The sequence below is a fragment of the Camelus dromedarius genome, chromosome 21 (assembly GCF_036321535.1).
Source record: "Camelus dromedarius isolate mCamDro1 chromosome 21, mCamDro1.pat, whole genome shotgun sequence".
Lineage (NCBI taxonomy): Eukaryota > Metazoa > Chordata > Mammalia > Artiodactyla > Camelidae > Camelus > Camelus dromedarius.
In genome coordinates, this window is record NC_087456.1 from 34,333,098 (window position 1) to 34,349,452 (window position 16,355).

At 39.7% G+C, this 16,355-nt stretch overlaps 1 protein-coding gene across 2 annotated transcripts in view; it reads right to left on the minus strand.

Moving 5' to 3' along the window:
• The window catches only part of ZBTB41 (zinc finger and BTB domain containing 41), a 36,129-nt gene extending 20,259 nt beyond the window's left edge, over positions 1 to 15,870 (minus strand). The window contains exons 1-6 of one of the 2 annotated variants that reach the window (XM_031438350.2): positions 15,779 to 15,870; positions 13,983 to 15,222; positions 5,188 to 5,395; positions 4,414 to 4,483; positions 2,482 to 2,629; positions 403 to 532 (exon numbers count right to left, since the gene is read on the minus strand). In XM_031438350.2, the coding sequence (XP_031294210.1) occupies positions 403 to 532; positions 2,482 to 2,629; positions 4,414 to 4,483; positions 5,188 to 5,395; positions 13,983 to 15,105 (1,679 nt within the window). In that variant the 5' untranslated portion in view covers positions 15,106 to 15,222; positions 15,779 to 15,870. Of the gene's footprint in view, positions 1 to 402; positions 533 to 2,481; positions 2,630 to 4,413; positions 4,484 to 5,187; positions 5,396 to 13,982; positions 15,223 to 15,415; positions 15,733 to 15,778 lie in introns of those variants that run through there. The other variant, XM_010982185.3, reaches the window with a different exon arrangement.
• Between the last annotated feature and the right edge of the window lie 485 nt (positions 15,871 to 16,355).

Below are 16,355 nucleotides of genomic sequence, written 5' to 3' on the forward strand. Positions count from 1 at the left end.
GTTCTTAGCACAGTAAAAACGTAACGCTCTTGCGTCAGACCTACTCCAGCATTCTGTCCCTTAGCTAACAGAGGAAACACACCAGCAGAGAGCTTAGCACTAACAACCCTCAACACATGCTGGGTCACTGCCACTGCGAGTGTGGACCCAATACCGTCACGGACACACGCTGCACAACTGACATCCTGTGGTCGCCATTCCCCGGCCTACGTTATGTTTATACCCATGTTAAATTCACCATCTAAATCTGCAAATCCTGACTTCATATCACCTTCTGTAACATTTTACATAATTCCTTTTAGCCTTAAATTTCAAATTAAAGCATAATTCCATAAAATACATTCACTAATTACTTATACATACAGTACCAGGATTTTTTTGGATGTTTAGATAATTCCTCACCTTTCCCGTACTGATTTTCCACAGATAAAGCAAGTCCATTTTCTCTTTCCACCATGGGTACACTCTATATGGCGTTTCAAATTGCCAGTGTCGTTAAACTGGCGACCACATATATCACACGGAAAAGGACCTAAAAGGAAAAAATGGTGTGCATCTATGAATAGACACTAAGTCAAATTTAATATGTATGTGACAAACTCACACCTACTACTGCTAGTAAATATATATCACAACACATTCAACTATTTATTTATAGTTTTTTCTTCGCTTCTAGACTGTTTATTCCCAGCAGACAGGGCACGATCGTCTCTGCATCCCAAGGGCCAAGCGTGGCCCCAGGCATCTAATACAACAAATGCTGAGTAAGCTGAGTTCATAAATTGCAATCAGACTGGGACAAAGTAGAAAGTGTTACACTCCAAACCTGGGGGGAAGCAAAGTAGTGAGAAACTTTCAAAGAGTAAACAGAGGACTTAAAAGAGGTCATAGTTTGACAATGTTCTGCTGCTCCTTACAAATAAAAGTTCTTAATGATACTATCCAGACTGAAAATGCTGTGGCACATTTCTGTTTACTCTTATACAATTAAACACAGATTTCTCACAGTAATATTGACATTAGCTGGATTTAAAATTTCACCATAATTTCACAAAATAAACAATGGGGAGAAGACAGTTCTACCAAGGGCAAACCGAAAGGAAGGCAAAGGATATGTGGAAGAAATACAGTTGGCTTGCTGTGCCCCCTGCCCCACCCCACATCTGTGGATTCAACCAAATGCAGATAGAAGATATTTGAAAAAAAAATTCCAGAAAGTTCCAAAAAGCAAAACTTGAATTTGCTTTGCACTGGTAACCATTTACATAGCACGTCATTGTACTTACAACTATTTAAACAGCATTTACGTCATATCGGGCATTGTAAGAAATCGAGAGATGATTTAAAGTATACAGGAGTATGTGCAGAGGTTATATACAAACAGCCCCAGCCCCACATTTTACATAAGGGACTTGAACATCCTTGGATTTTGCTATCTGGGGAGGTCCTGGAACCAATACCCGATGGAGACTAAGGGACAACTGTATTTCTTATTGCACAACAGAGCCTTGAAAATATCTGAAGACAGGTGGTCTGTCTCCTTTTCCCCGACAAAATATTTCAAGGTCCTTCAAAAGTTTTCCAGGTGCCGCGATTTTAAGGCCCTATGTTGCCATACTCCCTGACTCTAGAATACATGTCAATATCCATCTCGGCTGTGGTATCCATAAATGCACGCAGTATTCCAGGTCAGTTTAAAGTCAGCGAGGCAATTACCTTCCTCATTCTCTGTCAGTCATGTGACGCTACTAGCTTAGACTGTGCCTAAGGAGCCCCTGCTGTTAATAAGTCCACCTGCCCATCTTGCAGCTCTGCGGCCCCAGAGACCAAGCATCAGGTCATTCCCACGCGTACAGCTGTGTATTCACTGTTAATTAATTTTAACTGAATTTGTTTTAACTTTCTTTAATAGTGCAGAAATATTTTTCTTTTACATTTTTTATTTTCTGCTGCGTCAGCTTCCCCTGCCACAGCTTCATGTCATCCATCGTATTCGCAGGCCTGCGTAAACACACTGACTAGGACGGCAAAGAGGCCACTTGGGATGACAGTAACTCATTACTGGGATTAACTGTCATACCTGTAACCTAACTGTGCTGCCACTAGGAACACAAGTCTCCACCCTGGCCATAGGCATTAGGGAGAGAATTCATCAAATACAGCACTGAATTCCAAATACACTAAGTTCATGACATTCTCGGAAAAATCAGTTTTTCCAAAACAAAAACGCCTTTCCCAGCCACTCACAAACCTATCCAACAATCAACTGTAAGTAAATACAGTTACGACCACAAACACACCTGCCACCAAAAACACAAACAAAAACCCCCCATATTTACTCATCTCCAAGAAGGGCAGCAAATCCAGCTCTTCTCCCAACTTAACGCAACTGCCTTCTGTGGTCCGACAGCAGCAGCCTCCTGCAGCCTGACATGACTACCAGTAACTGCTATGACTGCTCTAGAAAAGTGATCTGCTTACCCAGATGGAACTTTTCTTGATGCTTTAATCGTGCAAATCGTGATTTGAAATGTTCTTCACAATAGGTACACTTAAAAGGTTTATCTTGAGAATGTAGAATCATATGTTCCTCCAAGTGTGGTCTCCGAGTAAAAGATTTCTTACAAATCTAAAAGAAAATGCATACACAACATAAGGGAACCTGAATTTAAAATAAAAATACAAAGCTCATGATGAGAAATAAAGACAAAAATTCAAATCATTACAGAGAAATTTCTCCCAACAGAGAAAACTTATCAAAATTGTAATCAACTAATTATGTAGAAAAAATGCCTTGGAGAAGTCACAGTAAGAAATTATTTTAGGGAGGAAGGGAGAGCTCAGTGGCAGAGCATGTGCTTGGCATTCTTGAGGTCCTGGGTTCAATCCCCGGTACCCCAAGTAAAATAAATAAACCTAATTACCCCCACAAACAAACGAACTAAAACAGTTATTTGAAATTAGTACTAAAGGAGGCTGAATTTCAATGCTTTACATTTCTAATAGGCTAAGAGTAATCTTCCTATCTTAATCCTAGTCAATATTTCTAAATCCATTAAATTTATGTTTTAAATCAATTACATGTCATGAATAAAAGGTTTTATCAAGCTTGCCATATATCTGATTAGGAATAGGAATGAGAAATTTCAGAAAAATTGCTTAAAAATTTATGTCCTGAAGTGGTCAGAAAGAAAAGACGCAACTTTTTAAGGAAATATGGCAGGCAGCAGATTTGGAAAGGGGGAGGAGGGGCTGCTGCGATGACACGGCACAGACTGCGTGCCAGGTACAACGTTAACTTGACACGCAGAGGGTTTTACTTATTTCTCAGACTAACCCTCAGAGACAGATTATTGATATGATGATTATTATCATTTTACAGCTGAGGATGATGCAACTTAGTAAGGAGAAGAAACCACCTTATGTAGATCCAAATAAGTAATAATTAACTTCAATTCCTAGAAGCTGAAATCAGAGAAACGGTTAAGAATTTTGCCACATATATAAATCGAAGTCTAGGAGTAAGGAAGATAGAATGACAGCTGGTGATTCATTTAAACAATATTTACCTAAATAATGAAAAAGTGCTTTAGAAGATGTGGCAGAATCAAAATATCTGCAAATTCTTTGCTACTCTTACCACTGAAAAATGGAAACGAATTCCACTCCCCTTAAATCTTCCCCGGCTGGGTGGCTTGTCTGACCAACAGACCATGTTAGAAGTGGTTGGGCCATACAAGGCCTTCCAGTGTTTCCCTCAGCTTCCTGGAACACGCACTCACTCAGAACCTCGCTGCCATGCCCGAAGGAGGTTCAGGTAGCCCCAGGAAGGGGTCCCCAGCCAGCTGTCCTTGCTGGGCTCCTAGGTGTCGACCAGCACTAAATTCCCAGCCCCGTGAGTGAGCCACTTTGGAAACAGCTCCAAACCAGACCAAATCACACAGACCATCCATCAGCTGACACCACTTGGAACGGAAGAATTACCTAGCAAAATCCTGCCCACATTTATATCCCTGACTCACAAGATGATGAGATACAATGAAATGGTTATTTAAGGCTGGTAAGTTTTGAGGTGGTGTGATACGCTGCAACAGATAACCAGAAACGCAGGGAAAATTCTAACATTTTATATTCTGTGCAACAGTAATGTGACAGTTTATGCAGACAAATATAAAACCACGGTATAGTGATTACGATAAAGATAAAAAACTAAGATTTCTATTTTTCAAGTACATCATCAAAAAACTAACTCATATCAGGCTTAATTTACAAAAATGTTAGGATAACATTGTATAAAAGAGAGATTCTAAAAGTAACATAAGCTAAGTTTATATTACTTTAAAATCTAATTACTTTCCCAACAGGGCACACTACATTTAATTTGGTTTTCTATTACAAATTAAAATCTCTTACATCACATTTCCAACTTTCACTCTTAGTCTTCTTAATGGAAATAAATTCTTGTGCATTTTCAGGATGGAATCTATAAGAGAAAAATTAAAATATTATTAGGAAAAGATCATATTAGTTAAGAAAATACTCCATATGATATGTTGACAGTGATACAAGAATTAGGCACTGACTCCTTTCTTAAAGAGACAGGCACATGTGAGCACTTTAAGAACACAAGTATCAGTATCATTTTAATATATGAATGTGTGTGCCTGAAGTTATGCAGAAATAGTCAAAGTAAAGTGTAATCATATTTTAAATATGTACAGGACCTATCTATTCACAGACAATCCTCATTGGATTTGTTTTAGTCCACATTTTAGTAAATTTATTCCTCAAAGTTAAATATGCAATACCATACTAAGCATTTTCTTTCACAAATTTTAAACACTAAATGCAAAGTTAAGCATGAGGAGTAAGTTTCCTAGCATTCTAAAACCGTATCTGTTGAAAATATACTTGCCAAAACCCAAGACAGAAAACAGAGGAAATGAAAAGGCTGTACCTTAAACATCTATAGTATATAGTTTTTGTTTCAACATCAAAAAAAACTTCATTTCTCAAAGGCATTTGTAAAAAATATGAACAAACCAACATTTGCTGTTCTTTTCTTAATAAATCTGTAGTAATGTTAGAAAGAACTGGAGACAAGCACTCCATAGATGTTTTCAGCTCACTATGTATTTAAATTAGAAAGCACAATAAAATATATTACGGAAGCAAGATAATACTTGCCTCTTAACATGCTTGGCTAAAGTCTTCTTGCTTGCATGAAGTTTATTACAATAAGGGCACTTGTGCTCCTTCTTATGAAACTCTGTTTCATTACTGTGCTTCTTTCTGTGAACAGTTAGGTTAGACTTTGTCGAATAGCGCTGGTGACAAATATCACACTCAAAGGGCTTCTCACCTGTATGAACACGTGTGTGGCTCTCATATTTCCCTACAAAAAGATAGAAATCAAAATTAAATTCAGTACATTTACTACATAGTGACTGAAATTTGACAGTGGAATAAAATCTCAAGATTAATAGTATACTTAACAGACACATCCACACCCAAACTTGAAAAAAGTTTACCTAGCTTTGTCTGTCTGATAAATCTTAAAACCTTATTGCTTTGAGCTTACTGCTCAGAGTATACCTTTTCCTCAAAAACATGGCATTTTAAAAAAACAATTATTCATGTTTACACAGTTTAAAAATCAAAAGTTTGGGGAAATTTTCTTAAAATTTTGTTGGCAAATTCTCTGAACTTAAATAAGACTTTGAAATGTCTTTTTTACCCCAATTTAAAAATGACCTTCAGCAAAAGATCTACTCTTCATTTAAAATTTAGAATTTTAATATTTTACTTTCACCATGTATGTCCATGAATTAATAATTTTCAGATTTGAAAGGCCTTTTAAAAATATCATAAAAGGCAATATAATGTTATGTATCTTACATATTTTCATCTCTCTTCCCACAGAAAGTAATCTGGAAAGGGTACTGCAAATCTAGAATACTCAACAAAATTTATATGTCACTACAGCCCACTGACATGAGACTTCTCCAACTTACAAGACATTAGGACACAAGTAAGTCACCTATATTGACTGCATGCTTAAAACTAAGCCACTGAAGCCAACACATATGGGCAGTACCAAGGAAAGCAGGAAAAGGACAAAATGAACAGGGATAATGCACAGATACCCAGAGGCTAACTAATGTGAGATCAGTATTATGTCCTGAATGCCCGAGTGCTGTACAAATATTACAAGTATATCCTGTGGGGACAATCAAGGAATTTTAACCCTCCTACTCTGTTGGTGGGAATGTAAATTGGTGCAACCTGTACGGAGAACAGTATAGAGGTTCCTTAAAAAACTAAAAATAGAACTACCACATGATCCAGCAATCTCACTCCTGGGCATATATTCAGAAAAGACGAAAACTAATTTGAAAAGACACATGCACCCCAATGTTCACAGCAGCCCTATTTACAACAGCCAAGACACCGAAGCAACCTAAGGGTCCATCAACAGATGAATCAATAAAGAAGATGTAGGTATCAACACACAATGGAATATTACTCAGCCTTTAAAAAAATTTATAGCAACATGGATAAACTTAGAGACTATCATACTAAGTGAAGCAAATCAGATGAATACAACTATTATATGATATCATTAATGTGGAATCTAAAAAATAATACAAATGAACTTATCTACAAAACAGAAACAGACTCACAGACATAAGAAACAAACTTACCAAAGGGGGAAAGTGGGAGGAGGGATAAATTAGGAGTATTGGATGAACAGAAAATGCACCACTATATATAAAATAGATGAACAAGAGGGATTTACCATACAGCACAGAGAACTATATTCAGTATCTTGTAATAACCTATAATGGAAAAGAATCTTAAAAAGTAAAATTACATATAACTGAATAACTTTGCTGTACACCTGAAACACAATATTTTAAATCAACTACAATTCAATAAAAACATAAAAAGAAGAAAAATTTTCATACAAACTGTCCAAAGGGAAAAGTTACAATAAAAAATGAAATAAAAGGATACACTTTGGTTTAATATTTGTTTATATTCCTTCTGAGACTAAAATTCTTTTACACCATTATTTAGAATATAAATTTCTACATAACAGAGGCAGAACAGTATCACAGGTAGAGGGACAGACCCTGGATCGAGGCACATGAGTAAGAACTCTGACTTTAAATTGCGGGCTATGTGATCTTGGACAAGTGACCTTTTTTAGCCTCAAATCTTTCTCATCTGAAAAAATAATAATGGGATAATAAGAATGTATAAAAATAAAAGCAAAATAACAGTGTTTACCTCTGAGGATTGTTGTAAGAACAAATGAATTAATACACATAAAATGCTTACAACTGTGTCTAACCAATCACATGCTATCAGTTCACGCTGGCTATTACTATTACTCCGTCATCAAAGTTGTGAACGTGCACATCTAGTGGCTTAAAATAAAAATGTCAACTTTGAAGTAAAAGGCAACAAAAAATAAGAAAAAATACTAATAATATAAAGAGCAGTTTTCAATGAAAAGCTTAGCTTTGCTTTGTCCTGAAAAAATAAATGTATATATTTTTCTTCAGGCCAAAGTTAACGTGAAAGTATAGCATTTCGGCCATACACTTAAAAGAAAAAAAGATAAATCCTATACAAACCATGGAGATTAGAAAAAAACCCAAAATATTCCAAGGCCACTGAGGAAAAATAGATGATCATAATTACTCGTCTACTTAATAAATTAATTTACCAATTTATTGTATATAACTACATATGATTCAATTTAATAAACACATAGTATATTATCTAAAAATTAACTGCACTGCACTTACATCAGAATACCGAGGGAAGGGAACCTTCCCTTCAAGGTTGGGTGGAAGGATGACAATCATAAGCAAAGAAGAACAAAAGTACGATAAAAATCCACTAGGGATTTACGCACAGACCATTTGATGATCTATGCACCTTTTATATGCATGCAGTCAGGCAACGTGCTCAATGTTTGGGCACCTACTAAATTAGCTGTGTGATCTCAGTCCAGCTAGTAGTTTATTCAACCTCTGTCTACCTGAGTTCTTAACACTTCCAGGGCTGTGAGAAGTAACAAATAAATATACACAGAACACTTAAAACACCCCAGCACATAGCAAGCACTAGGAAATACTAGTTGTTAGCATTATTATTAGGCTTACTAGCCACAGGATGGACACATAGCTGTATCTCAAATGCAAATATGCATACACCTGGTTTATGAATATGCTGTAACAGATCAAACTGGCACTGCAGCTCTCCGCAAACCCTGCAACAACTTGGCTTCGTCCCCGGCCACTGCTAAAAACGCCCAGTATCTCCTCGTCCTCTCTCTGCCATTGCGGGCATGACTGCCATCCACACAGGTGTGTGTACACCCCAACCTTGCCACCACCTTCTCCGCTGGCAAGGGACCAGAGCTAATACGGGGCTTCCCTGGGGGAGAGGTGTTTTCATGTGTCTGTGATGACTCTTCACAAACACCACAAATAGCAAGTAGGTTCTCTAAAACAAGAAGTGAACTGCACACTGGCTTAGATCGCTATTTTACAAACTAAAAGTCCCTGGTGTTCATAAAATCAATTCTTTGGGTTGTAACTAGCACTGGGGAGGAAAAGGGAACAGAACAGAGTAGGAAATATCAGAGTGCATTCATACTGGATTCATGCAATTACTTTGCTTCAATGTATGCATGAGCACATATACATATAAAAATAAGTATATGCATAATACTACATGTATTTCTGACCTTGAATCATCTAAAAAAAGTTGGAAAAGCACTGATTTCTATCACCTTCTGCAGGGTATAACCAGCCCATCACTGCTATAACGTAATGTCTTTGGAGAAATGTTCTCTAAGTTGACTTCAGTCTCTGTTATAACACAGCATGCTTACACAGGGTTCCTTAACATCTGTTACACATCTACTGGATATGAGAAAAGGTACAGAATCCAAACATCATCAATATGTACTAATAACCCACAATTTTAACTTGACAAAGATAGGGGTCACTGTATAGAATTAAAAAAAAAAAAGTTTTACTTCAATGTGAAAGTTTTCACATTCCACATTTTTCATAAACTTGTTTTTAAAATGATGTAAATGATACATACACACTTGTGGGAGAAATGATAAGTAAATCAAGAGTATACAGTACGATTTTTAAGTGACTAACTTATAAGTGACTTTTTGAACAGGACCACTCTTACCTGGGGACTGACTATGTTTGCTTAGCACAGAATCTCAAGACTGAAAGCTAACTTATTAACTCCCTAAAGTACAAGTCTCTTGATTTTTATACCCAAGTGAACAGGAAGAGGAACTTAAAAATCTAAAATTATTAAAAAAATTTTTCACCAAATCTTTTATTTTCTACAAAAATGTCTTTGCTGGAAAGATGCTAAATTAACAATTAGTAGAATTTTCCCTTTATTTAAAGTCAAGATATTTTTGCTTGCTTGCAAATAAAAATTAAGTTACAGGTAGTTGAAAATTAAAACCATCAAATGGCAGTTAAATTAAAAATGAAAACCACTTCTGCCTATTAAATTTCCATTTCCTGACAGAACAATAGATTTCATAAGATTTAACAACGACAACAAAAAAAGAATGTTCGGACATTTAAACCAAAATAGCCAAAATTTAAAAAAATTATTTAAAATAAATAGAGCAAAATTCAAGGAGATCAATGAAAATACATAAATTTGAATAATTCATTATAACATTCAGAATCCCTGAAGTAAAAAAAAAATTTGTTGTATTATTAATTCAAATTTCATGCAGAGAGGCTTGGTAGTGCCTGTGATCCACATGGATCTGAATTTCTGAACAACAGACGAGACACAGCTTCTGAGGGAATGCTGAACCCGAAAGTCAGGTAAAGGTCCAAAGAAACCTCATGTTTAAATCAGCTGGCAGGGACGTGGGTGGGCTCTCTTCAGCATAAACATCTCTCAGAAGAAACCTCTACAACTGTTTCTTCTTCTTTTATGGAGTGGGCGCGGGATTCCAATACTGTATAAATCAAACGTTCTTCAAAGTTATCAAATAAAGTTCCAATTAAAAAAGAAACCCATTATTCCTTCACAGAATACTAAACTATGACCAACCATTCTTGATCACCAATAGAAAACACATAATATTAAGAAATTTCATCCACAGCATTTCTTTGGATGGAGTCCCAGCAGGAACTGTGTCCCAAATGAGGAGACAGAAAATACAAATATTTTCACATGAAGAAACTTGACCTTCTGCTTCATTCCATGTGGGTCATGCAAAATTACTATCAGATTCTGTATGGAGCTTTTACAAATTAGCTCATTATATATCTCACATGATAAATCTTAAATTATACCTTGAATTTATTAATTTGGCATACCCTAAAGAATACTTAACTAAAATATTTAACCTTAAAGTAGAGAATTATGCCACTGTTAACAACTGTTCCTGATTCAGAACCAAGTGGAATCTGTCAAAATATTGTAGTGAGTCCCATTTTTTTTTTTAAGTTACAAAGCATTTTCTACCTCTAGAAGAGATGAAATCTAAGGATAGATTTTAATTCCTAGTAAGAATGACAAAAAAGATAAATTATCCAAATTTTTTCTCTTACCCAACAGTCATCTTCTCCCTATTTCAACGTTTCACCCACTAGGTTTTTGGTAAAAGAGGAAAAGGTCAAAGGACTCCTGTCTGCATGAGAATAGGCTGAGTGGAGGCCAGCTGGTGGCCTAAGGAAAAATATAACTGGATCAGGAGTCTCACTGAGCAACTACTAAATATACCAGAAAAGATAAAAGATCCAAAGTGATGGACTTAAATTAGTAAAATACATACTGTGGAGCTAATAGTTCCAGCAGAAGGTCTCAGGGCTTATTGATTATCTCTCATCTACCCACTCAGAGACAGCAAGCTAAGGCTTGTTAAGTCCAGAGTCAGACGTCAACCTTTCAACTTAGTTCAATCACACAAGAGTTTAACTAAAACTTACTCTCTGAAATGACCTGGGGTATTACAAAGGATACCAACCAAAACGGAGATACAAAACCTTCAAGCTCACAATGAAATAGATAAATAACAATTCAAAATCGAGATGGGCATTTTAAAATCCTATGAAAGGAATGTGGGTGATATGAGGGTGACTGGACAGCAGCCTTGAGCTGTGTAAGAGCAGGACTTCTGACAGAGATGATACAGGAGGACACTGAAGAAACATGGGTCTTTGCCATCGGCACATGCTTTTCACTGTATCCATCACCAGCCCACTGCAGTCCACACTCAGTGCAACTCTGATCCACCCTCATCCCACATCCCATTCCCAATGCATTCATTTTCCCTGCCCAAGCCTCTACACTCCCTGGTCCTCTCCAATTTCCTTCCCTGCACTGAAGCCAGCGTGACCTTTCTAGAACTCCTACAGGCTGCCATTTCCTTTGTCAAAGTTTTCTCGTTTCTATCACTTACTGGATAAAATCCAGCCTCCTGCATATTGCATATAAACCATTCAGAACTTGACCTCTGCTTACTAGCCAATCCTTACTGCTTGTCACTTTCACATTTCACTTCCTTGCCCACCTGAAATCACGCTGCCCTTAGCAATTTCCAGAATACAACTACCCCAGTGCCTTTGCACAACAATTGTTGGTCCTTCTGCCTAGTAAGTTCCTCCTGATTCTTTAGGTCCCAGCTCAAATGCTACCTGCTCTGTGAAATCTTTCTTAATTACTCTAGTCCTCTGCACTTATCCTGGTAAGATAATCTTTATTGTAATATAATTGTGTTTTTGCATGTACTCATTAATCTCTAAGATTCTTGAGGACAGAGAATATATCATTTTGTATTTGTATAGTAGAGACACTCACAAATTACCAGTGATTACTAACAGCAGCTAGCATTCCTTGCACACCTTCCAAATCTCACACAATATTTTAAGTGATTCACGAGAACTATCCCATTTAATCCTCAATATCACCCCCATGAGGAGGTACTGTTAGCATCATCCCACTCCATCTGTGAGGAAATGAAAGTACAATCAGGTTAAGTAACTCACATAAGACCTGAATTCAAAAATGCAGGCAGTCTGACGTCATCCCAGCTCATACTTTCCAACCAGTGTGATAAAATCACAATCTCACTCTCTCTCCCTCTACTGGGGAAAAGTCAGCAGCCCCAAGGAGGCTAAGCAAAAGACGGTCTGGATAAGAGGGGTATAATGTAAAATACACTCAGAAGGGAGGCTGGGAATAAGCCTACAAGGTGCCCTACTGAGTCCCACAATTATCTGATTATCTGAGCTGACCTCGGTTAAAAAAGCTGCAAAACACCTTCTCAGTCCATCAGGACTTCAATCTTGAGCAGTATTTTCCTCAACTGCGTGCACAGAACTCTCCTGGGAGTTTCCCCAAAAGTGTCTTGCAGTAAAATTATCTGAGGAAATGCCAAGTTAACTGAAATTAACAGGTTTCTTTACTAGTGAATTTGACAGCGTTAATCCAGACTGTGTATAGTTTCCCAGTCTTACCTGAACACAGAACCCTTTCTCATGTAGCATCTCGCAGACCTAGTGTCCAACAGGACATTTCTTGATCAATGTCATGTGCAAACTAACCACTGCTCACACATCTCAAGTCAAATTAGGTCAAATTAAGGCATAATACACAAAGAAGATGCTCAGACTACAGTCTTAAAAAGCAGAATCAATTGGAAAGATGAAATGTTCTCAGGCATCTCAATCTAAAAATGCTGTCCTCTCTCTACCCTCCCAGTACATGTTCACAGCTCTACAAGAGCACGTGCCCAGCCTGAGTGGTACACACAGGCCCTCCCAACTGACTGAGTTACTCAAAAAGTTATTTTACTCATTTGTATGGAACTTCAAGCACAGTAAAAATAGTACAAATAATTATTAAACTGGATTGCCAAAAGTATTTTGATTTAGAGAAAAATATTCAAAGGCATAATAAAAAGCAAAAAGAGGTTACCACTGCTTTGCCATACTTCCTACTATCGAATATTTTGAGAGCAAATGATCACCAATACCTCCTATAACCAACGTCCACCTGTGCCAATAACACAAGCACCTCAAAGCTGCGAGACACGTGGGGATGTATTAAACTGTGTAAGTAATTTTACAAGGTCGAATTACACTTATCTGTTCCTTTTATCATCATAGATGGTAGAATTCTCTTTCCAATTTCATAACTTCGATTTATATGTAAATAGCTTAACTGTTGTCATTTAAAAGCTCACATTAGAAAGTCCATGGAAGACACCTCCAAAAATTATCTTACCAGCAAATACTAACTCTTGAAATTAAATATTCACCGATAAATTTCTAACTTAAGGGTATAGACATTTCCTACATATGCTTTTTTATAAAGAAAAAGTTGACTTATTCATTATTATAATAACCCAAGAATACTATTAGGACACTCCCTAAAGTCTCTGCCTACAGAATGAAATCACATTTAGGACAGTTTTATTCTTAACTATATATTAGACTAATCTGAAATATCCCAATTCTGAACAGTACTGGATACTGGAAAAGTGACTAAGTCACATATTACCATGCTCAAGGGGAAACAGTATACAAATGATTAAATTATATCTAATATAACCTAATTCAATTTTCTATAATGACTCAATGAAATTAAAATTAGCATATAAATCAAAGCTCTACATTCGTAACTACTGACACTGGAATTTTTCATACTAAACACATGAACTAATGATCTGTCATCTACTGCTGAGACGTGACGAAGAGAAAATAAAGGGTAATATAAATACTTAACTCCGGAATCAACAAATTTAAAGTAACAGGATAAAATACATATTGAAAATCAAATATCCTCCCTACTTAAGTTTTCTTGGTAAAAGTTACTTTCAAAGGTTAGTGTTTAATTACCACCTTTAAAATATCCATGAAGAGTAAGTTACAAGAGACAGGAAACAAGCCTCCTTTTCTTACCTATGCGGTCAAATGTTTTATCACACTTGGGACACTGCAGTATTTTTTTGTTCCTGTTCTGGATGACCACAGGGGTCAACACCTCCTGAATGCTTCCTACGGAATCCCTGGCCTCGGGCTCTTCTTCCCCATCATTCTGGTCTTTCTCACTCTGTTCTTCAATGTCAGAGGACTCATCTGACATTTCCTCCTCTAGCTCATCTTCTTCAGCATTATATTCACTTCCAGGATCCTCAGAATCATTTCTATCTGCCTTGTCCTTCTCAAAGCTGCCTTGATTCAAACTGTCGGACCCGTCGCCACTTTCCTGCTCATCATCGCTGGTGTCATCAAACTTCACGGGGCACTTCCGATTCCTTTTTGACCTCCTTGTGGAAAAACTTCTCTCCAGCATTTTTAACCCATGTTTCTTCCCCAACAAAAGCGACCTATGGGTTTTAGCCAAATGATTCTCCAAAGACTTTTTATAACAAAAATGTCTACTACAGAATTTGCACTGATGATTACTTGATAGTCTTCCAGTCAATTCACTGAGGGTTTCTTCTGGTGATGACTTTTCAATTAGCTCAGACTGAAAAGGGGCAACATTTTCGTTATTGAGCAGCTTAACTGCATCTATAATATCCAGAAATTTTGCAGCCTCTAACACAAGAGGTATTTCATATTTGTACACAAAAAATTCTGATGTGTAAAGAAATTCAAGCAAATGCTGAAAAACTGAGTGCGTTACGTGATCCAGCGTGACAACATCAGTGCTTGGATTTTTGCTCAAACACGCATGAAAGTAACTACTGCCAACAGCAACGACGACTTTATGGGCACTAAATTCCTTCCCTTCCACTATGATAAGCAAGTCACAGAAAGACGGTTGCTTCTGCCTATCATCGTTCAAATACTTCAGCAAATTCTTATTGTACTGCAAAGAGCTCAAAAGCTTTCTCTGGTCCGGAGAGGGAGGCAGTTCCTGGTAACAGTGAAGACCCTCGGGAGCCGGTCTCTCGGTGGAGCGAGTACAGGTTACTGGGCCACACTCCACCGAGACATGTCCCTCTGCAGACTCTTTATGATAGCCTAGGTGGATCTTCTCGTCGAGATGTGAAGTACCCTTTCTCCTTTTCTTCATTGCACTACAACAGTTCCAGAACAAGAAACTTCATAAGTGTCTGACGGGGTGGACCACGGAGAACTAGACTGTCCTGGCCAGCAGCTGGGGAAGGGGCGCGCCCGAGGGTTTCATGGTCTGCGGAGAGAGTAAGAACACGTAAGACACCCCTGGGCACAGCGACCCCACAAACCCTGCCCGAGGGATGCCGACACTGCGACAGTCACCGCCTGCACTCATTCGCCGCTAAGGTTTCAGGGCGGAGAACGGGGAGGCCGGGTTCGGAAAGACAGGCAACAAAAGAATAATTTTAAAGGAAGCCAGCGCGCACCTTGCAGGCCCGACTCAGGAGCAGGGTGAGGAAGGAGGGTCGGGGAGGGCGGCGCCCTGCGGCCCGAGGGCGCAGGTGGAGCGGCCACCTTCGCGGGGTCGGGGTGCCAGGAGGGTGACAATAAGGCCTTGGCGGCCGCCGAGTCCGCGTCCCCGTCAACACGCTTCCGCAGGGCGAGGACGACGAGCGTCACGGGCCGAGGCGCCCGGCAGGCGGCCCCAGGAGGGGCGCGGAGAGGAGAGCGGGGTGCCCCGGAGCTGGGTGCCCGGGGCAGGCACCCCGCAGGCCCCGCCGGCCGAGGGGACCCCCGCCGCGCGGCCCACCCGCTCCCCCGCGCGGACGCCCCACGCACGGATCCATTACCGGGAACCCAGGGCTCCCCGCTGGCTCCCGGCCGCCGAGCTCCAATCCGGCGCGCTCGCTCCGGCGCCGACCCACTTCCGGGTTCAGCCCCCCGCCCCCGCCCGGCCCGCCCTTCCCCTCCCCGCGCCCGGCCGCTGCCGCCGCAGCCGCCGCCGCCGCCACCGAACACGTCAACCGCGCGCAGCCTCGCGGCCGCCGGGACACTCGGCGCGGCCCTGCGCCAGCCACTGCGCATGTGCGTCCCCCGCGCGCATGCTCCGTCACCCGCCCCGCCCGCGGGGCCCCGTTTGCTGGGGTCCGCTGCGCGGCCACCGGGCTCGAGCCGGTCGGAGCCTTGCGGGCAGCCTTGCGGGGCCTGGGACGGGGAAGGCTGACGCGGAGCTTGGTCGGAACGGGCGGAGGCCCCGCGGCACCGGCGGGGAGCATCCTCGCGGCGCGCGGCAGTTTGCGGGCGGCGCCGCGCACACCGCTCTGCTCTGAGGAAGCGCGCTGGGCGCTGTCTCGTTGTTTTTCTGATTTAAACAGCTAACGCAGCTGCTCCTGAAATTATTTTTTCACTTCTTACTGTCCACAGGAA